Below are 22,656 nucleotides of genomic sequence, written 5' to 3'. Positions count from 1 at the left end.
TTTCAGATCAAATTTTGAGACTAGCTGACGGAGTACGTGACGGCGAAGGAAGAGTAGAGATATTTCATGACGGCCATTGGGGTACCATTTGCGACGATCTATGGGATACAAAGGACGCGCAGGTGGTTTGCGGCCAACTTGGATATAGTGAAGTTCTTGCTGCTCCTGCGTTTGCTGCATTTGGTGAAGGGAATGGTCATATATGGTTAAGTGACGTGAGTTGCCTGGGCAACGAAAGCTCAATTGAAGACTGTCCTCATCGCGGATGGAGTGTATACGGCTATTGCTATCACGAGGAAGACGCGTCGGTTATCTGTTCAAATGAAACCCAGAATCTAGGTAAGTTGTACGCCATAACGTTATAGATTCTTTTAAAAAGTCATGTTTTTTAATTAAGTGCAGAAGAAACCGTTATGATACCAAAAAAAATGGATTCAGAGGTTGCTTTCGGAAGGAGAAGTTGTATCTTTAAAAGTGGTGTAGTCTTCGAAAGCAGCGTATGCAATAAGTTTTTCAAATGATTCTATTAGTATCTCAAATTTACGGTATAAAATTATCGCTGCTTGAATAAATCATTGGGCTGTTACTGATCACTGTTTAGGGTCTGAAACGAGCAGTAGGCAAACAAAACTACTCCTTTTTTCCCCCTCTCAGTCCTTTTTTTTTTTTTTTTTTTTTTTTTCTTTTGGCGTAAATCATATTTGGCGTGTTCTCGACCCTTCTGATCGACTTATGGCAATTTCAATAATGGCTCTTTTTATGTATTTCCTTGAAAATATCACCCCTGTGCTCACTCAAGTCTTTTCCTCGCAAAATGAAAAATCACTCCTCTTAGATCCAGTCTCAAGAATTTTAATGTTTTTTCAGTGGCAGACGGAGGGACGATTTGCCTGTTATTTTGCGAGAGAGCCCGCTACGGAAACTGTGGTTGACTTCAGGCCGCTGCCGACAGGAAGACCCAGCACAAAACAATGGCACTAAAGCTTGGATTATACTATGTGCCCGTCGGCAATTTCCTACGATTCCATGCATGAAACAAATGTACTGGACGGATGAATATGGAAGAAGCTTCCGCGCAGTCATTAATAATGGCTCTATAGAATTGGTGGGACGGGAATATTGGCAATCCAATGGGCATTGAAATTATCTTGTTTGTGGAAGGAACATCTACTTTGCCGACTATTACGGCGACAAAATCATCATTGCTTCTCTCGATGGGGCACATCAAAAAGTCCTCGTTTTTTGGGAAACCGTACCTAACCCACAAGCGTATCAACTTTTGGACAGGACTCAGGGTATGCTTATTTAATATATTGTATAATACAGCTTCTGTAACAGGTATTATACTGTTCTCCCTGATGCCAGGTCTACTTTTCCTTCGGCACTCTTTGTCATCCCAAATGGGATCAAGCTCAATAGTAAAAGGGTAACTATTTAATCTTATGTTGTGCAGTATTCTATTTTGTATGAGGTTTTAACCTCTCCGTATTCCATCATGACTGTCCAAGTCGGTTTCCTTTGGCGAGGCCGTATTCACCTCTTCACCAAATTCAGTAAAATTTTCCATGTAATTATCGCTGAAAAAGTTACAGCTGTGAAATTGGATGAGGGAAAAAAACGATTTTCGCTTTAACAAACTCAGTATGGCGTATCAAGTATTCAGTCATTCAAGAGAAGGGAGCTTTCATTTCATAGTTTCTCACACTCAAGAAATTAGGGGCGGTGCTTCGTTGCTCTGAATTGAATTCGGAGTAGCCGATTCAAAGATCAGCAGCGAAAGGAGTACCTTTTGCTTTAGTTTTTATTTTACATTCACGTGCCGATATGAATTTAAGGTGCACAATTAAAATTTGGTAGATTGATTGCAGATTTCTCACAACTACCTGTGCCAAGTAAACAGGTTTACTGCTGTATTTTGCTGAGGAAGAATTAAGTGATCGCATATTAGATTTAAAAAACTGAACGTACGTGGTAGGATATTTCCCTTCTTTTAATTGTCACTAATGGACATATGAATTTTTTTTATGCCAATTAAAAGCCCCCATAGGCTGGTCATAGTGTTTTCCACAATGTTTTCGACACCTTTTTTTTTCTTTGTAAACCAGGTGTCATGTATTATTTCATCACTTGGTAGCAGGCCCCATGATATCTAAAGCAGATATTGATGGTACAAACCAGACAAGTTAGTTCGCAAATTTGTCATACCGTTACTTACTATACTTTTCCTTGACAATAGGTCAGGATAAAGTGATAGCAAACGCTTTGTTTCTTTTCTGACCAAACCCAATGACGTTATCAGCAATACATCGACTTGACCAACTCATGAGATCCAATACGCTGATTTCCACGGAAATCTTCACCATCGCCAACTGGAACTGGCGCTGTTTAAAGACACCTTGTACTGGACTGCCACAGGTGAAGGACAATTCACGGGAGTCGTGTTCAAAGCCCAACTTATCTGACGGCGCGGTGGCAAAGGCCGCAGGTCGGTACGGGTCGTTGAGAGACCAAGTGGAATTTATGCCCACAACTCCAAGACTTTTTCTCAAGTTCCCGGTAATCAAAATATTATTTAAAGAAATGACGATTAATCTCTTTACTAACCGAGCGTGAGTGCCGCACTGGAGAATAATTGCCAAGGTCATGGTCATAATGACGCAACGCGAAGCGTGGTGCGTTTATAAGCGGCCGAAAGCCAATATTTCGCACTACTACTTGTGAAAAGTGAAGTTAGAAAGTAAGTTTTTTTGTATGGCACTCATGACAAACTTTAATTTTTTTCCGCCTTTTGCGTAACAAAATTACCTGGGCGTATGACCGTTTTCCGTATGATAAAAATACCGACCAAGTACGAACCAATCAGAACGCTCGGATTTAACCCAAGACTACCTTTGCCAAATAATAATAACCTCATATTTTCATTGACAACCAGTAAAGCAGTCACTTACTGGCTCGACAAGTAGTGCAGGCATGTCAACCCGATCTGTTTAATCACTTAACCTAACAGTAAGCTTACTTACTATTGGATTACATCTCTATTTCAGGGCCATCGCCGGTGAAAATAATGCTTGGATGTTCACAGCTCTGCGTTGTCAATCCCACCGGTAGTAGATGTTATGTGTAAGGATGGACAGTGTGGCTGGCGGAAGATTGAATATCTTGTCAGTGTATTTTGTACCTTTTTGCCACTATTTCGTTTACTAGTATGATTAAGACTTATGTTTGAGATTATTACAAGTTACTTATTATTTCAATCATTATTCTTTTATTATTATTATCATTATTATTAATATCCGGTTTATGGTGAGGGTTCTAAGATAGTCTAATGTAATAAACAACGGATTTGCCCATAACTGAAATCGGTTACCAATCACATCTGATTCTTATGATTCCACTAACTAACACCATCTCTTCAGATAGAGATGGGAGCCGGTTATTTACTTTATGCTGACATCAATCCATTGAATTTCTTGACTTCAGCAAAGCAAGTTGACAGATTCGATGGTCACTGATGGCATATCAGAGTACCACACCACACATTTTAACCTTAGTGAGAAACTCAAGAAGGCTTTTTACGATTACCGTTTTGACACAACCTATGATCTCCATCACCAAACATCTGAATCGAAGATTCTGGTAGCGAAGCCAGAAACCTAAATGTTTGACGGAGAATTCGTATGCTGTGGCCCCTGTGCAGAACAAGAATCTAGGTTTCTTTGTCTTGATCTGCAGGTATTCTTGGTGATGTCTATATTTGTTGCCGATACCAATCACCAGAAAATCTCATTATTGCTGGGCTCACAGAGAAAAGTTCTCAGCCCTCTGCCAATTTCAAATATGGAAACTCCAAACTGGTATTGCTTTCGATCCAATCGAAAAGCGAATCTATTGGACTGATTCCCAAACTCGGCATCAGTCGCTCGGACTACATTTGATGGAGAGACGTCTGAAGTAATTCGCAGAGAACGTTAGTTCACCATGGGCCATCGATGTGGACCTTGTGGGAGGCAGAGCGTAAGGGTTTTTGGATGACAAGCGGACAAAAGGACCAGGGTAGATGGTTTGCTCAAAGCTGAACGGCGATCTGATCTGGAAAGTGTTAGTTTATAATTTTGCAATCCATCTCCGGTGGATATCACTTTGGATACAACGAGAGGGTAAGCTAAGGGAAAATAACGTTGTTTCAGTTTAATTATTCAGCATTTGCAGGCTAGTTCAACTCGCCTTCTACGCCATAGTTATTAGGAGCATGCAAATAGACTCATCACACTCTATATCATAATGCTTTTTATGTAAGTCTGAAGGGGCAAGATCAAACTTTTAGTGATATTAGGATTTTTGTTAAGTTAGTTCATTCTGATTTTTACATTAACTCAGGGTATATGTTACTGGTCAAGCTGAAGGAATACATTGAAAGAGCAGGTAACTGGACGGATTGAACAGACGCATAACTTGCCTCCTTTGGGTGAAACTTACTACGGTTCCACAATCGATGCCTAGACGGCCTTCACTTTAGACCATGAAATGGGAATCCGCCTCTACTTTGTGAGCTACTCTGAATATGCTTTACTGTATCTAGAATCTCGACTCAGGTAGCCACAGCGTACACAGTTAGATTGCTGCGAAACTTTCTTTCTTCCTTTCTGGGACCCTTTTTTGGAGTTGCCGTAGATGACAAGTACGTTTACCTGGAATGAATATTCCACTTTTTTTGGATGGGTGTTTCGAATTAACAATAACGATACAAGCGATCTTGACCTTTTTTCTTCACGGTTTGTACGCACCCTAGAGGACTTGCAGTGAAAAAAGGCAAATTATACACCGAAGAGTGAGTATACCTTTAACAAAAATTTTGAAATGTCACTCTTCGCCTTCAGAAACGGGCAGGCCTTTATATATATATATATATTTATTTTTTTTTAACCTGAAGAAGGCCGAACGGCCGAAACGACGTGCATTAAACTCGTCCAGAACAGTCAAGAGTTGGCCTCTAGTTACGTTCATATAGTACACTTAACTATATATAGATATATATCAATAATTGCTGTTGTAATGAACTATAATATCGCGATATGCAAACCCCATTTTACCTCTTTTTTTCATAACAAATTGCTATTGTCCAGGTGATAATCCGTGTGATGGTAGTTGCAGTCATCTTTGTTGGGAAAGCCCGGAGGTTACAAGTGCGCAAGTTCTGATGAGGATAGAAACAACCCTGCAGTGAGAGCGAACAAGCTAATAGTAAGTAGTTTCGCCAGGAACAGAAAAATGTCCTCATTAATTTCAATTTTGTTGTTTGCGGCCAATGCTCCCGCAAAAAACGATTTACACGGGACATTTTTGGCTTATGATCATCGCAGGAATCAACGAAGACAAACGAAATGCATTCACTTTTTTTGCCTTAAAATGATCCAACGATTTACGAACATTTTTCTTCCCTTTGCTTACCTTTATATTCTTAATACTTAACTCAGGATAGCTAATGAGATTCTTTTCTTCTTCTTTCAAGATCTTTACGGTTGTGAAAGTGACAACAGTCTTTATTTTATCGACCGGCACAACATTAAATGCATTGACCTGAAATCCGTTAACTCAACCTACGTCAGTGTTAAGACAGTAAGGTCAGACCTTATTCAGGGCGGCGCAATCGACATACACTATCGAGGAAGGATGATGTATTGGAGTGACAACTCTCTTTGGACGTTAAATCGAATGAGTCTAACTTCTGGTGAAAAGGAGGTAATTACGCTCCTCTTAATGCTGAATGTGTTGAAGAGAATAAAAAATGGTAAACCAAACATAAACACACGAAACGTATAAAATTATTACCTAATCCTTGAAAAAAATGGTTGATACTAGAACGTAGAATAGGCTATTAGTCTTTAAAGACGAGCAGGCAGAAAGCATTTGCTGTGATAACTTTGAAAAACAGTACTTTAGGATCAAAATCTACCGACACTCTATACGAGAGTTAATTGAAAAATTATCTCGGTTAATATGTCCTACCCAGCTCCGTAAACGTCTCATGGTCTGTTTACTCATTTTTTTAAAAAAATATGACACTAAAAAGGTCATCATACGAGACAATTTGGGACAGATAGATGGATTGGCTGTTGAATGGGAAAGTGGTCTCCTTTACTGGAATGATTTCATCTACGAGAGGATTGAAGTGGCGAAGCGTTGACGGAAGCTCTAGAAGGACATTGCTATCGGATGGAAGTTTCAGCCCTCGAGGAATAGCTGTGGATCCAAAGAATGTGTAAGCTACAGTTGTTTGCATAATGACTGATTTTAGGTATACCGAGCTATAGTTCTGGCTTCTGTGCCGTGAGCGTCGGCCTTGACACAATATATGTACACAGTTTAAGTGTGATTAATTTTATCAGAAAAAAATAATAACAAAAAATGGTTGCACCAGGCCAGTCGATTCAAACCATGTTTATTTTATCGTGCGTTAAGCCCGCTAGTAAAACGGTTTGTGTACTAGACTCTGGATTGGAAATGTCGAGTCAGGGCCATGACCGGATCAAACCAACATTCCAAATTTCAACTCAACTTGGAAACAGTGGAAAAGAAGTGCCACCTCATGGAATATACACTGCTAAGTTCCATTGTTATTATTATCATTATTATTATTACCATTACTATTATTATTACTTGATGCGGTCTAACTCGATGGCCAGAAAAAGCTGACTTTAGTCTGCAATTGAACGGTAATTAGCAGCATTCTTTCTGATAAAAGAGGCAACACATTGTATGCTGTGATCAATGGGACTTAGCAAAAACTGTAACATTGACTCAGGCTGAGGGTGGTTTGGATACATGGCTTAGCATGACCTGATCAATTCACCGTCATTAAGAAATAAGCAAAAGCAAAAGCTGGGTGTTGTAGAGTTAAAAATGTATCAACCTAACTGAAAAGTGGAACATCATTTCAGTTCGATCGATCAGCGATTTCATAGAACGACAATTGCATCGGTATGTTTTATTCTTCAAGGTTCTTATTCTGGACAGATTCAGGACTTTTGATCATCCAAGAATTGAACGGTTGGATCTAACGGGTGAAAATCCAACAGTCATAGTTGACTTTTCCTGGTATCAGAGTTATCCTATGAGTGTGATAGTGACTACGAAACTGAGACCATCCACTGGATAGACAGATACTTTCACGAATTTCAGCAAGCCGACATGGACGGGAATAACGTAGTCTACAATGCATACATCGGACAGAACATAAGCCCAACAGATCTCGCTTTGCTTGGCGACTCTATTTATTGGGCGGACAGGAATAGTCACAGCGTTGAGTTTTTGAACAAGACTCAGAAACTAGGCATGCATTATAACCTCGGACACCTCACTGATGAGTACCCCACGGGTGTTGTGGTGTCAGACAAATCGAGACAACCTGTTGGTAAGTAGTTCTCTTAAATAGAATATTGTTGGCAGTCCATCAAATACTTTCGCTCGTAAACGATTGGTTAAAACAGGTCACATGACCAAATATGCTCCAGCCAAACTTTGGAAATATCTGTCCACACACCCATATTTCTGTTTAACAATTACTCCACGAGCGAGCGTTGGATATGAGATGATTGTTAGCCTAGCTGGCTATATCCAACAAGCGCTCGTGGAATAATTGTTTCATTAAGAACGTCCCAAAGTAAGGATGTTTTATAAGTTTTTTTAGCTTTGTTTTAACTTTGAGCTGACGCATACACTTACCATATTTGTGGAGCATGGTATAATCGCTCATAACCCATGATGGTTAAGCCAATGAAAGTTCTTGAACTGCATTATCCAATGATCCAGTTTTTATCAAATTCTACTTTCAAATTTTACGTTTCATCTATTTTTTTTCTGCTTTCCACGCTTTCTTTTATATCAGAGCTATTTTTGTCCTCTTAATCATAATTTTATTCCCAATGCTGGTGTAAGATATTTAAAAGCAAGGTTCATATTGAATCAAGGCAATTTTTCTCAAGAAAATAGAATGAATCGCCGTTAATTATATAAATTCTTTTTTTCTTTTTACATTGAATGTCTGAAAATCATTGCGCTGCGTCTTGACTTCGCATAATTTCACGCGTAGCTGGGTGAGGACATAAAAAAGCAGCTTTTTCTCTATGGTCTGAGCTCATCAGAGAAGTAAATCGTCATTTTCTCGCAAACGAGCACGGTGACCTATCATTTTTTCCCGCTTCATTGGAATTGAGCAATGACTTTCTTTCAGAAACACGATCTAGCAAGTACTCAAAAATATACTTGTCATGATTGATAAGAATTAGGGGATACTACTGCTTCTTAAAATACAAGGGCAACCCCATTTTATTTTCAAATTTTCGCTTTTATAACATAAACAACTAATAGGTAGGGTTTGACAAAGATCTCAGTCCAGGTTCTATTTATGAGGCTCCATATTAAGGGAAGTACGACTCTGATATCAACATAAAACGAGTTATAAATTTTATAACTAACAAAACTTCTTTTCTTTGAAGCACCCAAATCTCCGTGTCGTATTCATAACGGTGGATGCAGCCATCTCTGCTTAGTGGCTCCCGGCGGGTTCACCAAGTGCGCATGTCCATCTGGTGTGAAATTAGAAGACGACAATATGACTTGCAGTGACGGTAATATTTACTAGTAAATAAATATTAAGTAAATGGTGGAGAGGCCAGTACATTATTTTCTCGATGGCATACCATCACTTCGCCCCCCCTCCACCTGTTATAAATTTGATATTTTTTCTTTCTTTATTTTTTCACAACATGGTGACGCTAGGTAAGCGCAGACAGAAGCTATTTCAGTTGCAAACCCTCTCTTCTTTCTCACTTATTTAGCATTATGTAGCCTTTTGATTTGCCAATTTTTGTATTCTCTTTGTCTTTTTAGAAGTTATACCAGAGCCACCTCCACTGCCTGTGCCAGGTAGGCATTTAAGCATTCATTTTTGGTCATTTCTGAGACTGGAATGCTTCGGGAACGTGCAGGCTTGGAAATTAGCATCGAATTTCAACTGGCATCATCCGTGATTCTACTGTAAACATGGAGAGTGGGGAGGGTGTGACGATTCTCTTTCTAATCGCTCTGCCTTGATCGCATGGCATATAAGCATATAACTCTTGGACTGTCATCTGAAATGTTGCATTAAACCTGAACTTGTCTGACGAACTCTCAGAGCAGACCAGACAGTATGAAAATAGCTCAAATAAATATAATCTGAGTTTAAAGTTTCCTTTCTCTGCAGTATCTTGTATTCTATAATTTGTCTTATGTTTTTTGACAGTTGTGAAAGTACGTCTTAGGGGCTCCAACTCCCCTGACGAAGGTCGTGTTGAGGTGTATCATCAAGGAAGATGGGGAACAGTCTGCGATGATCATTGGGGCATAAGTGAGGCTACAGTTGTCTGTAAAATGTTGAACTTCTCGGGAGCCAACCGTGTGGAATCCTTCGGACCAGGGAACTCTTCGTTTCCCATTTTAATGGATAATGTTAAGTGCCGCGGTGATGAGCACACCATTGCGGCTTGTCAGCACGATGGCTGGGAGATGCATAATTGCTTCCATAGCGAAGACGCAGGAGTTGTGTGCAGAAATGACTCTGTTCCTTCTCCTGAAGGTAAACACAGTTTGTACACCTTTGGCACGAGTATATCTCAACAACAGAGCTTAGTCGTGGTTCTATTTTAAATGATGTATGGTATTGTTTTCTTGAGTATGAAATAGCATTGAGAGTAATGGTATGGTTGAGTATACACCATCTCCTGCGAAATTGAGTTACTACTTGGTATTTAATGAAACATTAGGCCAAGGATTCGGTTTGTGAGTTTTTTACTTTCATGATAATCTCTATGAACGTTTAAGATTCTTTTATTCATAATTCTGAATTATATGGTCGGGACTTTGCCATACGGGCCGTTTCCACAGAGTAGGTTATAGTTCGAGTCGTGTATTTTTGTTCTCGACACCAGGAAAAGTCAAATTTTACAAGTCTAGTTCGAGTGCAGTACAACAAGCTACAGACTAACATCGCTTGCTTGAGTGGCACCGAGGAATATTGGCCCTACTACCCCGACCTCGAACCAAAATTCCCTAGTAATACGGCCCTCGAGCTTGGTCATTAACAAGCCATCGATAAGGTTTTCTCTTGGAGACTGGAAAATGGATTAAAATAACATTAGTGTGTTTTATTTAGAATTTTACAGCTAATCTGTTCTGCTTTATGCTTTTCATTTTAAAGGCCCAACACTTTCTCCCGGACCACATCCGGGTGAGTTTATTATGATTTTAGTCAATCGTCTTATTTTTTTACATATCACAAATATCAGAAGCGTTGTATTAACGAGACCACAATAAATTACTAAGGATTTTTTGCCTACTCTTGACCCAGAATTAAAGGTTCGCTTAAGATCTGGAATCACGTCAAATCAAGGAAGAGTGGAACTCTTCCTTAACGGTACGTGGGGAACCATATGCGATGACGATTGGGGAATCGAGGAAGCAAACGTCATTTGCCGTATGCTGGGGTATACTGAAGGTGCTTGGAGTACACACTGCTGCGGTTGGTATGATGGATATAGTACACCAGACAAGATTTGGCTAGATGATGTGCATTGTGTTGGCGACGAAGAAAGCATTGCAGGATGCCGCCATGGTGGGTGGGGAAGTCAGAACTGCCTCCACTTTGATGACGTTGGTGTAGTCTGCAAATACACTCCATTGCCAAGGCAAGGTAAGCCAGAAGATGGTAAAACTAAATATTAGAAAACAGAAATTTGAAAATTCCGCCAAATGGCAGTGTGGAAATTTTCTTCTTTTTAATGACGTAGTGGCTAAACTAGTCGGTCGCAAAAAAACTTCAAAGATGACTGAAAGTAAAGTCCGTTCCGTTTTGCGTAACGACAGAACCTTTTATGAGAAAAAAAGAAAAGTTTACCGGCCTTACCACGAGAACAAGTCATTATTCCACGCAGCATGACAGATGACTTTAGTCTGAAACTCCCCACGAGAAATTAAAAGATAACAAAAGCAAAATTGCTTTTCATATTTTGAGACTCAATTTACAAAACTCTCTTACAGCTAATGATGTAACGATGAACTCTGTTTATGCACATTATTTACCCTGTAAATTCGCTTTAAAGACTTTTGCAAGAAAAGAACCCTTTCCATCATTGTAACATCCACTAAATTAACGTTTTTTTCCTCAGGTCAAATACTGAGACTGGCTGACGGAATACGTGAGGGTGAGGGAAGAGTGGAGATATTTCATGATGGCCACTGGGGAACTATTTGTGACGATTCCTGGGATAAAAAGGATGCAGACGTTGTTTGTCGTGAACTTGGTTATCGGGAGGCTTTGAGTGCTCCCACGGACGCTTTTTTTGGTGAAGGAAATGGTCACATCTGGTTGGCAGATGTGGAATGTTTAGGTAATGAAAGTTCAATCGAGGATTGTCAGCACAAAGGATGGAATGTAATCGGCTACTGCTTTCACGAGGAAGATGCATCGGTCATATGCACGAACGATACTCGAAGTCCAGGTAAGAATTTTATTCTTAAAGCTCGGCTGTGTCAAAAGTTAGACAGTAGTAGGCGCGAAGTGGCTGTCTGCTAGTCGAGCATTGACTTTTTGGGATCAAAGCATGAGACTAAACATCTATAGTGACACATATTTCAGTATTTGATAAAGTACATAGTACCATAAAACTTTCATATCCGTCATAGGAATTTTGAGATTCCAAAGAGTAACTTAACTGTTCGAAAATTGACTAAAAAGCTAATTAATCTGCTCCTCGGCCAGGGAGCCAGAGCTAATCCCATTTTCCTAGTCACGAAGTCAGAAGAAATTATTCTCTCTCCCTGCGTGAGATGATGAGTAATTGCAGGTTACATCTCCTTCCTCGAGTGGTTTCACTAGGTTAAAAGTTGTCTCACAGACACATATTTTTCATTTATATGCACTTCCACAGATGCAGATGATTTCTTGCTATTTTGCGATGACAATCGCAAACTCTGCCACTTTCAGCCTCTGCCTCCGCCCAATTCTTCTGCACAGCCGATTCCTTTAAGGATTACACTCGACTCTAAGCCAATCGCAGTAGCCTACGATTTCAAAGAGGAACAGATGTATTGGACAGATTACTATGGAGAAATTAGAAGAGCTTCCATACATAATGGCACGGATGAAGTAGTTCTCAGAGACTATTTCCTAACGGGTGTACAAATAGACACTGTTGGAAGGAACATCTACTTTGCTGACTTTTACGCCGATAATATTAGAGTTGCCTCTCTTGACGGAACCTATCAAGCGGTTCTAATTGACGTAGAGTTTCCTCAAGGGATCGTCTTAGACATTGAATCAAGGTAAGCTTCACCGAATTAGGTGTGAAAGAGTCTTTATGCTTATCCGCGGTATATACTTTTGAGAGAGAAAGTTGATGGGGTGATGGAATCGAATTACGACGAACGGTTAAAATTTTAGTCATTATAAGAATAACGGTTAATATGGCTCAATTGTTGTCACCAGAAGTTTTTATTACAGATACTTTTCTCAAAATAATCCACTTTGCATCAAGAAAGACTTGATGAAATCTCTAGGCAAGAGTGATATCTCTTAAGACATGAAGTGGTGCTATTGTATTTAAATATTCCTCGATAAGTGGTCAAAATCCAATTTGTTAGGGATTTTGAATTTTTTTACCATTACTTTGTTATGATTTCGCGACTCACCTGTCGCGAAATCACAAAAAAAATCAAGAAAGATTTTAATTTTAACTTTCTGCATTCAATTACATCTTCCTGCGCTGTTTGGGATTAATTGGCGTGTTCTCAACCAATGAGCCAACTGAAATTTTTTTATGTATATTATTGACTCTGAAATAATGCGTGTGATTTCGAAATCGAACGAGTGTGCAACGTGAGTTTGATTTGAAATCACAAGTATGCTATCTGACCAAAATTGCTCAACACGCAGTTTGATCATCACGTTGTTACAGTCATTTTAAAATCGCAAGATTTAGCCACTTAAAGAAAGGATTTTTCAGTCTGTATGAAAAAAATGTTTTGATCCAGTACTGAGCTGATTTTGTACAAATGTGCAAAAGTTGTCATTCATATTCCTGCAATTCGATTTGTTACTTTAAACAGTCTTAAAAGTCATGTGTTTTTTGTAACGCTTTCTTATTGGCTGGAGTAAAAATGGTGCGATTCTTGAATAAATCGCACCGACGAAAGCCAATCAAATTTCAAGGATCGCCAGCGATTTATAAATAGAAAAAATAATTTTATTTAAATATTTCATATACTTCACATTGCTATTGTTTTATTTTGATTTGATTTGTCTCGAACAGGTACATATATTATGTATCGCATGGATTAATCAATACGACAATTCATCGAGCCGATATGGATGGAGAAAACCAGATGCTTATCGAAACTATGCCCTTCATTCTAAGTTATACATACATTAACTTAGCACTGGATAAACCTAACAAGCGCTTGTACTTTTCTGACCAAACCCATGACTTCATACGCTACATCAATCTGGACAATAAAGAGGTCCGCACATTTATTTCCGGAAATCTCCATCACCCTAGAGGACTGACACTAATAAACAATACGCTGTACTGGACTTCTTCGGGTGACGGAAAGTTTACTGGTGCCGTATTCAAAGCAAATATTACAGACAACCCAGTTGCTCAAGAGATGATTGCTGATCTGGGGGATCCGTCGGCGATATATGCACACAACTCTATGATAACTCCTGGTAATTATATCATATCATCGTAAGACTAGGTAGCTGAACGACCTCAAAACCATAAGTCAGAATTTGAATCTTAAGACGTAGAAGTGCAGGTATTCGCTAAAATCGCACACCATTCTGTTTAGTTGTCTGAATTTCTTATTATTTGACTTTTTAAACTACTAACATCTCGATCTTGAAAGGAAACACGACTGACAAAGAACAGAATTTTGATACCGCTATCCACCAGGACTTCTGTGAAACAGGCTGGGTCTCTCATAAAAGAATTAAAAAGACCCAATATTAGAAACGATGGGTTATCGGAAATCTCTGTTGCTGATGTTGTTAACGAAAAAAACACTTGATATTTGATCACGTGCTAGGTAAATTCTAGGAATTAAAACCAAATGAACTTCTAATCATGGACTAGCTCAACTGCCCCCTCTTGAAGTTACAGCGTGAAAATAAAAACTAAGCCAATTAATTTTGTGGAGAGGTGCACTAACTTTCGTAATATACTGTTGTGGAAAAACAAAAAATAATCAGTTGGCCAGTAGATGTCGCGCTTGTTTGAAGAAATTACCAACACTTCCTTGCAAAATCCCGTCTCAGCCGAGTTGCTTTTGAGTTTTAAACTTTGTGATACTTGATTAACAGAACTAGAATTGAAAGAGGACTCGTACAATAATTTAACAAGCTAAAGTTAGTGGCGCCTCGAGCAACTCATACGCTTGTCTCGTGCTATCTAAACTTCCTGCGTGTACCCATAACTCGATATATGCACGCTAAGCAAGAACCAATAATTTATTAAACTTTTCTTTTACAGATGAAGCACTATGTCAGAATAACGGTGGATGTGAACAGCTCTGCCTAGTGACTCCAAATGACCAGAAGTGCAGGTGTAGGTCTGGAATGGTACTAAAAGAAGATGGAAAAACCTGTAGGTTTATTTGTGTATTGTGTTTAGTTTATGAATTGTAAAAGACACCATATCTTTCCTGTTTTTTTCATATTTCATGGTCATGTACAATTAGTGAAGGTTTCCAGGTGTGGCTTTAGGCGACAAATCTAAGACGTCATCATGACGTAATTTTCAAGGCAACTAGGCTTCATCAACCTTGGTTCCATTGCAAGGAACTGAACAACCCTCTGACTTAAACGCCGCCCTCGTCTTACAATGATTACACATAACCCAACATCTATAAGAGTGAGTGCTTTTGTTAATTTTGAATGCTACGCCATGACATGATGGCCAGATCCAGATTTCCATCTTCACTGATAAGTGACTGGAACAAGTGGCTTCATACAAGTCTACATTCTATCGTGTGTTTTCTCCCTTTGATAAACTAATTTATGCCTCCTTTTACCTCTAGGTACTCTTGGTGACGTCATATTTGTTGCTGATATCGGTTCCCAGAAGATTTCTTACTCTGAGCTGACTAGGGATATTCTGACTCCTTTACCAATTTCTAATGTACAAAATCCCACTAGAGTAGCTTTTGATCCATTCGAAGACCGTATCTATTGGACTGAACCCTCCCTGGGCAAGATCGCTCGATCCAAATTTAATGGAGAGATGTACGAAGTAATACGTAATAACGGTTCACCAACGGCAATTGGTTTGGATCTTGTGGGACGAAATGTGTTTTGGATAAACAGTGACGAAGGTACTATCGAAGTCTCGAATCTCAACGGTGATAACTGGAAAGTGCTGATTTCTGACCCGAAACCGTCACCGCAGGACATTGTTTTGGATACGACTCGAGGGTAGGTTAAACTTTCATTGTCGCAGTTACAGTGTACAATCAAACCTGTATTAAGCGGCACCGTACTAACGAGTCACCCTGTATTATGCGATCGGTCAAAGTCTCGAAGTTTTTCCCTTTTAGCACTGCAATTTTTCACCTCTGTTAAGCGATCGTGGTCACCTTTGATTCTCAACGACCTGTTTGTATCGTCTTCCACCCATTTTGAACGGTGACTCAGAGTTGAACCACTCAAATAAAATTAAAACAATTTCTAAAGTCAAATTTCTGGCATCATAAAATCAATGTTAGTACTTTGAGTTCAAGTGTTCTCGACGCACTTCGGATTACTATTATTCTTAGAACTGTTAAGACAGAATGTATTTTTTTTTTATCACGTTTGACTCCTATTATGCGAAACCTGTATTAAGCGGTCACCTCTTCATTTCTCATGGATGACCGCATAATGCAAGTTCGTCTGTAACTAACAAAATAATTTTGGAGAGTGACGTAATGAATGTCAATGGATTATTTCAGTCTTAGCTTTTGTTTAATGCGTCAATATAAACGTAAATTAGTTCAGAACAATGCAAATTTTTGAGCAATATTTAGTTCAATGGGTTTAGTAGGCTGAAATGTATCGAGAAGAATAAAACAGACGGAGTTTATTTTTAACACATTGTATATCGATGCTGAATGACATAAATGTCAGGAAACTACAGAGATAGGCCATGGTATTGTCATGGTTTACATACATATCTCTGTATGGTAGCACGTTAAACTGAGGCTGGCTTTATTGCTCGGATTGATGACTCGAATCTAAGTGTAAAGAAAAGGTATTATAATTCGGCTCCTACTTTGTATATCCATCGTTCTTTGTCGTTTCGCCATCGAAGATAGGAAATTTGAATTTTGCAAAAGAGGCGCAACAATTGATTTCGTGCTCTTGATCTGCAATAAAGTGAATTTAACTTCGAATTTTTAAAATCAGCTCAAGCGAGAAATAACAGGAAGGCTTCAGGAAAAAACTCTTTTCCTTATCTTGAAGAATGTTTCTTTTCCAGGTACATGTACTGGTCGGCTCTAGGTTTTATTGAAAGCGCGCAACTAGATGGATCAAACAGAGCAACAATTGCACTGGGAAACACCTCCTTCGATAGACCTTTTGATGCCTTGTATATCACCCTTGACGTTCCATTTAACCGCATATACTTTGTGAGCTACGACGAGTCCGCCATCTTCTACATCGATCTCGATTCCGGAAACAACTCTATCCATACGGTTCTTCAAAATATCTTCTTGTTCCTCCAACCACATGGAATTGCTGTCGATGACCAATACTTATATTGGGGTGAAACTTTCTGGTATGCAATGGTTCTGCGAGTCAACAAGACCAACTATGCTGATGTTTCAGTTGAGGTTTCTGGGCTGCATGGACAAAGGGGAATTGCAGTCAAAAAAGGTCGTTATGAACAAGAAAGTGAGTATTTCTTATGACAGTATCATGATATCACGAAGCCGTATAAATTTTTTTTAGGGGCCATTCGTTTCCCTCCTAATTAACTTTGGCACAAAGCGAGAATAAATTCGACCATCTTATCACATTTTTTTTTACTCTCATCTCATTCCTCTTTTGTGGATACCTTCCAAGTTCGTCTAAAATTTTTTTGAAGCACTTGAACAACCATTGTCTGAATAGACCTCTAACTGCGGTTTTCAGTCTCTTAGGTTTAATTTATTTCTTTTTTAGCAATTCATCCATGTAGTAAAAACAGCTGCACGCACCTCTGCTTCAAAATTCCATCTGGATACAAATGTGATTGCCCGAATATCACAAGCGATGGACAGAATTGCTCACCGTCAGTTGTGGTTTGGCCGCCGCCTACGACGACCACAGCAGCAACGACCACAGCACCCCCTACAACGCCTATTGACTACTGTGACAGCGCACCTTGTATGAACGGAGCCACGTGCAAATCTGAACCTGCAGTCAATAAAAAGTTCCATTGCCGCTGTGTGGGGTACTTTGGGGGTCCAACTTGCTCGGTTGATATAGGTGAGTCAGAATCTGTGTAATGGTGCAATTGTGTAATTGTGAAAATTCGAGACACAACCTCATATATATATTCTTCTTTATAAAAAATTTAACTCTTAAAACTTCCTTAAAAGAAAAAAATTAGTGTTTCTGTTTGTTATTTATAGTTTACGTTTTTACTATCTTTGTTTGTTTATTTATTTTTTTTTATCATTTTCCTTAGTTTTTCTTTTTATGTAAACCAAGCTGATGACTAACTGTTTTTCAAGTCTCTATGAACGTCTTTGCTTCATCATTTTAAAATGTGACTTAGTTTGGCCTGTCCTTGGCTTTTTGTCAAAGAAGAAGAACGAAAGAGCGAGGGAACGAAAAACGTAGGTTGTGAACGTTAGGGTAACGACTGCGTTATGAGGCTGAGTCCCACCGTTTTTAATTCGCGTCTCCGCTTTTTCGCTCTTTCTGCCTACAAATAAGTAAAATGGCAGGCTAGGATAAGTTAAGAGGCGAATTCTTACTTACTTAGTCAATATTTCATTGATGCAGAAGAAGAAACGGTCCAGTTGGTACTAGCAGTGCCTTTAGCGGAGGTTAGTCAAGAATTACACTTTAGCCTGTGTTCATCCTCATAAAATACACCCCACTGGGTGTCTACGTATTAGACATGAAGTTCTCAAAATTTTCATTTCGAAAATTGATGATATGCATGAAAAAATCACGCACTTCTGATTGACTGTAAATTTGTGCATTTTTTATGTAACGCGAGTGCAAATTACAAATAGCGCGCGCGCTGTCCAAAATTTCGTCTGTCTTGACTTTCTGTAATGCCGTTTTTTTGTTATGTATTGGGTAATGACATGATGTCTTGTTCCATTTGGCTTAAATTCAAAGACGACAAATTGTACGAGCTCGTAGGGTTTTTGCTGTCTTTAATAAATTTACCTGTGCTTATCAACAAGGAGCAAGGAAATTAGGAAGAAAAACCCTAAATCTCTGTCTTGGTAAATTCGAAATATCATCCCAACTGTTTGTCGCAATATTTCTTCGAGTTCTTTTAACCAGCCATGTTCGGGTAAAGAAGCTGTATCGAGCTGATCAGAAAACGGAAAATTTCAACTCTAATTTGGAGGTTGCTGCTTTAAAATTAAACAAAAAGGTACCTTTAAGGTTTTCTCCCCTGTGCGTTACAAAGCAATTAATTCCCTTAATTTATTACGATAGTCCCATCACCAAGCTTAGCGTGAAACGAAACAGCAAACAAAGTTTTTGCATCGCTCTAATCAAGGTCCAACCCGTAATTGAAAATTTTGGGGAGATTTCCTTTGAGTTTCATTATGTCGTAAACGCACTCTCTCCCGGAGACTTCGTAATCGCGATGTCAACTAATTTGTTTATATCTTTTTAGTTCAATCTAAAAGACTTCATACTCTCAATTGTGGCAGCACTAAATGAAGAATGCAATGCGAACCCTGACTCATGCCCAATTAGCGAAAGGTAGGAATTATTTGCAAAATACGCCTATTTACCTTCCCTCTTACGTATTTAGCCACCTTCTACCGATTTACCAGGCCACCGCCTATTTAAAGGGGGGAAGTTTCTCAACAAACTGTGGTGCTGCGTCGGTGGGAGAGAACAAAAGGGTAATTAGGTATTATCAAATGAGTTGATAAAGTAAATTGGCCACCGTAAAAAGTTTCAAAGCTGACGTTTCGAGCGTTCCGGCCCTTCATCAGAGCGAATGGCGAAAGGCTAACGCTCGAAACTTCAGCTTTCATAATACAAAAGTACACCGCACATTTATATTTACCAACTAATTACGCAATAAATTTTATTCAAGTAACCACGCAGTCCGTTACCTATGAAATCTGCTCAGTTATCCATTCAGTTACCTACCTACATGTCTGCCTGTCTACTAATTAGTGTTAACTACCAGGATATTGGTGGTTATATGCACCCTGAAACTGATAAGTCTGCTTCCCTAACCAACTCGTTCTTTATCATTTATTTCATTCAGCAATTCGTTTATCAATGTCTTATCAATAATTTTAATTTATCAGCCCTGCGTCTATCGTCAAACGCGCTGTAAATGGTCCGTTTACACAAGAAGACATCTACATTCCCTCTGATCCAAAAGAAGTTGATGGAGGAACCCAAGTTGAGTATGCTGTGGTTAAAACTACTAATAGAGGCGAACCTGAGCCGGTGTCAGCTTCATTCGTCGCTGATGTGACCAAAAAGAACGCAGCGGCGATTGGACGTAAAAATGGAGGGGATGTACTCTCAGTTAAACAGAAACCAGTCATAAAATCCACGCCCGCGCCACAATCCGGACGATCGAAAGCAGGAGTGATTACTGGGGTAGTCGTAGCTTTGGGGCTTGTTCTCATCACGGTTGCCCTGGCCGTCTGGTATTTCAGGTGAGTAAGATTCTTATGTAGAAAAGTTCACTACTCACATTGAGATCATCTTGCTCTTCCGGCTGCACAAAAGAAATCGGGTTTTATATACGATACAATAATTATTTGCAGAGTGTATCAACTCACGTCATAACGTAATATCACATCAACTATCCTCAACATTTAAACATCCTCATTCATTCATTTGTCTTAATTGATTTTTATTAGAATGAAGAGGACTGGTAAATTAAACTTGCCTTATGTGAGAGAAGTAGACGAGGACGAGTCGAAACGTCGCACCACGGCCTTTGAAAATCCGGGATACGACGGCGCCGGCACTGGAGACTACGACGACATACATCCGGAGGTCTTCTCTCCGTTTCAAGAAACGACAGAGGCCAGTGGAGTGTCCAATCCAATCTATGCTGAGATAGGTATGACTAAAATGTCCTCTTCCGAGGATATCAAACGAGACGAGGCTAACGGTGAGTCCGTTGATCAAAGCGACGCTTCCCCAGGCGAGCTGCCCAAGAAGGAACCACTTCCAGACGATAAAGAAGCAAAGCCAGAGTTCGTGGAAATCATTGTTCAGGGGGAAGCATCCAAACAAGAAGATCCACGATACGTTTCTTTGTCTTTTGGTAAAGAAAAAGAAGCCAAGAATGACCATACGGCAACTGAAAAGGAAAAAGAAGAAGACCGATACCAAACACTGACAGGAAATGATGGTGGACGGACCGCGGTGATTTTGGAAGAGAACAAACAGCCTAATGATCAATCACAATCTTAAATCAATAATTCCCTGGATTTAGTCAGCGCCAATTAGACACCTTAGAGGGCACTTAATTCATTAAAATTGATTAAACCTTAAAGGGGGTCTCAATGGGGTGGTGGCTTTTAAGGCAAACGGTTAACATTTCACAATTGCCGCTTAATTTCTTTCCGTTGCCATGGGAGGAAAAATGTTTACGGTTTGTTTTTTTGTAACGACTAATGGTTAAAATTTGTCAATGTTTACGCCTAACGACTACTTATTTATTTTTTGTCGTTTTTCGGCTTAACGGTTTACACCGTTGAGATCCTTGCACAAGAGCTTGTACAATACGTTTTGGCACATGTTTTGGCGCAACATCTTTTGCAACTATTTTGACCAATGAACCAATGAACCAGGACCTAGATAAACTAATTATTGATTTCTGTTATTAGTGCCACCAATGGTAAGGCTACTAGTTTCACTAGTAAAACACAGATAATGCCTTTATTTTCCCCCACTATTAACTTTTCCACAACTTTTGTAATTGCTACCACGTAACTATTACTACTGCCATGTTTGATGCTGCAAGTAGTTTTCTTTACTGCCCTTAGTGCTAGCGCTGACGCTATCTGAAAGGGTGAAAAAAATTGAAAATAACTACGAGTGTCAGTAGCGAAGGTAACCCAGTTTTGCACTTTTTACTAAGGTTTTAAAGAATACAACAACTGGATATTATTCTTCTAAGGTCAAGTACGGAATACCCATTTTTTTTAAGTAATGCGGAGTATTACACTTTTTTTAAATCGTCTATTTACCTTTAAAACAAAAGTGTACTGTGATTATCCTTTTTCAATTTATTTCTTATACGTAGGTGGAGTGGTTATGAATTCAGATGTAACCATATTTACAATAATCGAATAGGTAAGGTCGAAAGAACTGAGAAAAAGGAGGATGAAAGGAAGGAATAACTTGATAGCAGTGGCTCCAAACAGCCTTAGGAAAAATAAATCTTCAGGGTTTGTGTTATCAGTGTCATAGGTCCAAAGTTTTTACAGAGGGAAAGGGAAAAGAGTGAGAAAAAAAATATTTAAACGATAGAAAGGGAATGATAGACCAGCACATCATCAACAGATGAAAGTGATATTTTTAAAAGTAATGATTGAATTAATACTTAACACTGCAGAGCAGATATACTATGCTATGGCAGTATAAACAAGTATTATTCAGTAGCTGCTTAAACGCTCTAGAAAGTTTAGCAGAGAAATGTACCTATCTGTATGTGAAGGTAACAAATCAGCAATCTGTTTTCGGCTTCCTCGGGATTTCCTGGGATAATGACCGACAAAATTCGTATATTAACCAACTACTTTTGTTTTTTTATTGTTTGGTTTTTTATTCTTTTTGATAAATAATGGCCGAAATATTTTCATTAGGAGCAAAATCTAGAGGATCGTCTCCTTTGAGACACTCTCAATCAAGGAGCAATGAAGTCTATTTTTCGAGGGGAGCGGATGGGAGGCTGCGATGCTTTCCAAAGTTCCAACGAAGCTAGGCTAACGAGTGGCTAGCTTTACAATTATCGATTGCTCTCTGGATTTTCGCTTAAATCTATTTTTGTACTTATTTTTATTTTGTAAAATAAACTGTATAACTTCAACTGCGAAGCCAATGACCCTATGGTTTGTCTTTGTAGCTGAATTATAGCATGTTATGACTGGCTCTTTAACTCTACTTACGCATTTCATTACTTATTCATTTGTCGCTCTATTTACTGGATTCATCTTCATCACTTGTTGGCAGCGAAATGCTCATGAATGTAGAAGAAAATTTCCCAAACGCTGCTTTAAGCGCGCCCTTTCCCCATTTGAATTTTCACTGAAACATCCATCGCCGCTAATCGATTTTTTCTTACAATGCTTGCTGCTTTTCGAAGGCCGAAGGCCAAAAAAAGATCCCGATGATATTGAAACAATCACTCCAAGATAAATTAC

General features: G+C 39.1%; 1 protein-coding gene across 1 annotated transcript in view; it reads left to right on the top strand.

Moving 5' to 3' along the window:
* Positions 1 to 22,371, top strand: part of LOC131795782 (low-density lipoprotein receptor-related protein 1) — a 43,500-nt gene extending 21,129 nt beyond the window's left edge. The window contains 24 exon segments of the mRNA XM_066165263.1: positions 7 to 339; positions 4,378 to 4,422; positions 5,510 to 5,739; positions 6,071 to 6,178; positions 6,180 to 6,259; positions 6,868 to 6,885; positions 7,021 to 7,133; positions 7,136 to 7,411; positions 8,496 to 8,627; positions 8,890 to 8,925; positions 9,284 to 9,616; positions 10,238 to 10,267; positions 10,388 to 10,729; positions 11,205 to 11,537; positions 11,967 to 12,360; positions 13,347 to 13,762; positions 14,565 to 14,678; positions 15,112 to 15,505; positions 16,548 to 16,963; positions 17,234 to 17,539; positions 18,062 to 18,105; positions 18,921 to 19,009; positions 19,573 to 19,932; positions 20,140 to 22,371. Coding sequence (XP_066021360.1) covers positions 7 to 339; positions 4,378 to 4,422; positions 5,510 to 5,739; positions 6,071 to 6,178; positions 6,180 to 6,259; positions 6,868 to 6,885; positions 7,021 to 7,133; positions 7,136 to 7,411; positions 8,496 to 8,627; positions 8,890 to 8,925; positions 9,284 to 9,616; positions 10,238 to 10,267; positions 10,388 to 10,729; positions 11,205 to 11,537; positions 11,967 to 12,360; positions 13,347 to 13,762; positions 14,565 to 14,678; positions 15,112 to 15,505; positions 16,548 to 16,963; positions 17,234 to 17,539; positions 18,062 to 18,105; positions 18,921 to 19,009; positions 19,573 to 19,932; positions 20,140 to 20,701 — 5,504 coding nt within the window. The 3' untranslated portion in view covers positions 20,702 to 22,371.
* Positions 22,372 to 22,656: the final 285 nt, after the last annotated feature.

This window comes from Pocillopora verrucosa, chromosome 4, assembly GCF_036669915.1.
Source record: "Pocillopora verrucosa isolate sample1 chromosome 4, ASM3666991v2, whole genome shotgun sequence".
Taxonomy (NCBI): domain Eukaryota; kingdom Metazoa; phylum Cnidaria; class Anthozoa; order Scleractinia; family Pocilloporidae; genus Pocillopora; species Pocillopora verrucosa.
Note: the sequence above shows the minus strand (reverse complement) of the source record. Positions and strands in the feature narration are given on the sequence as shown.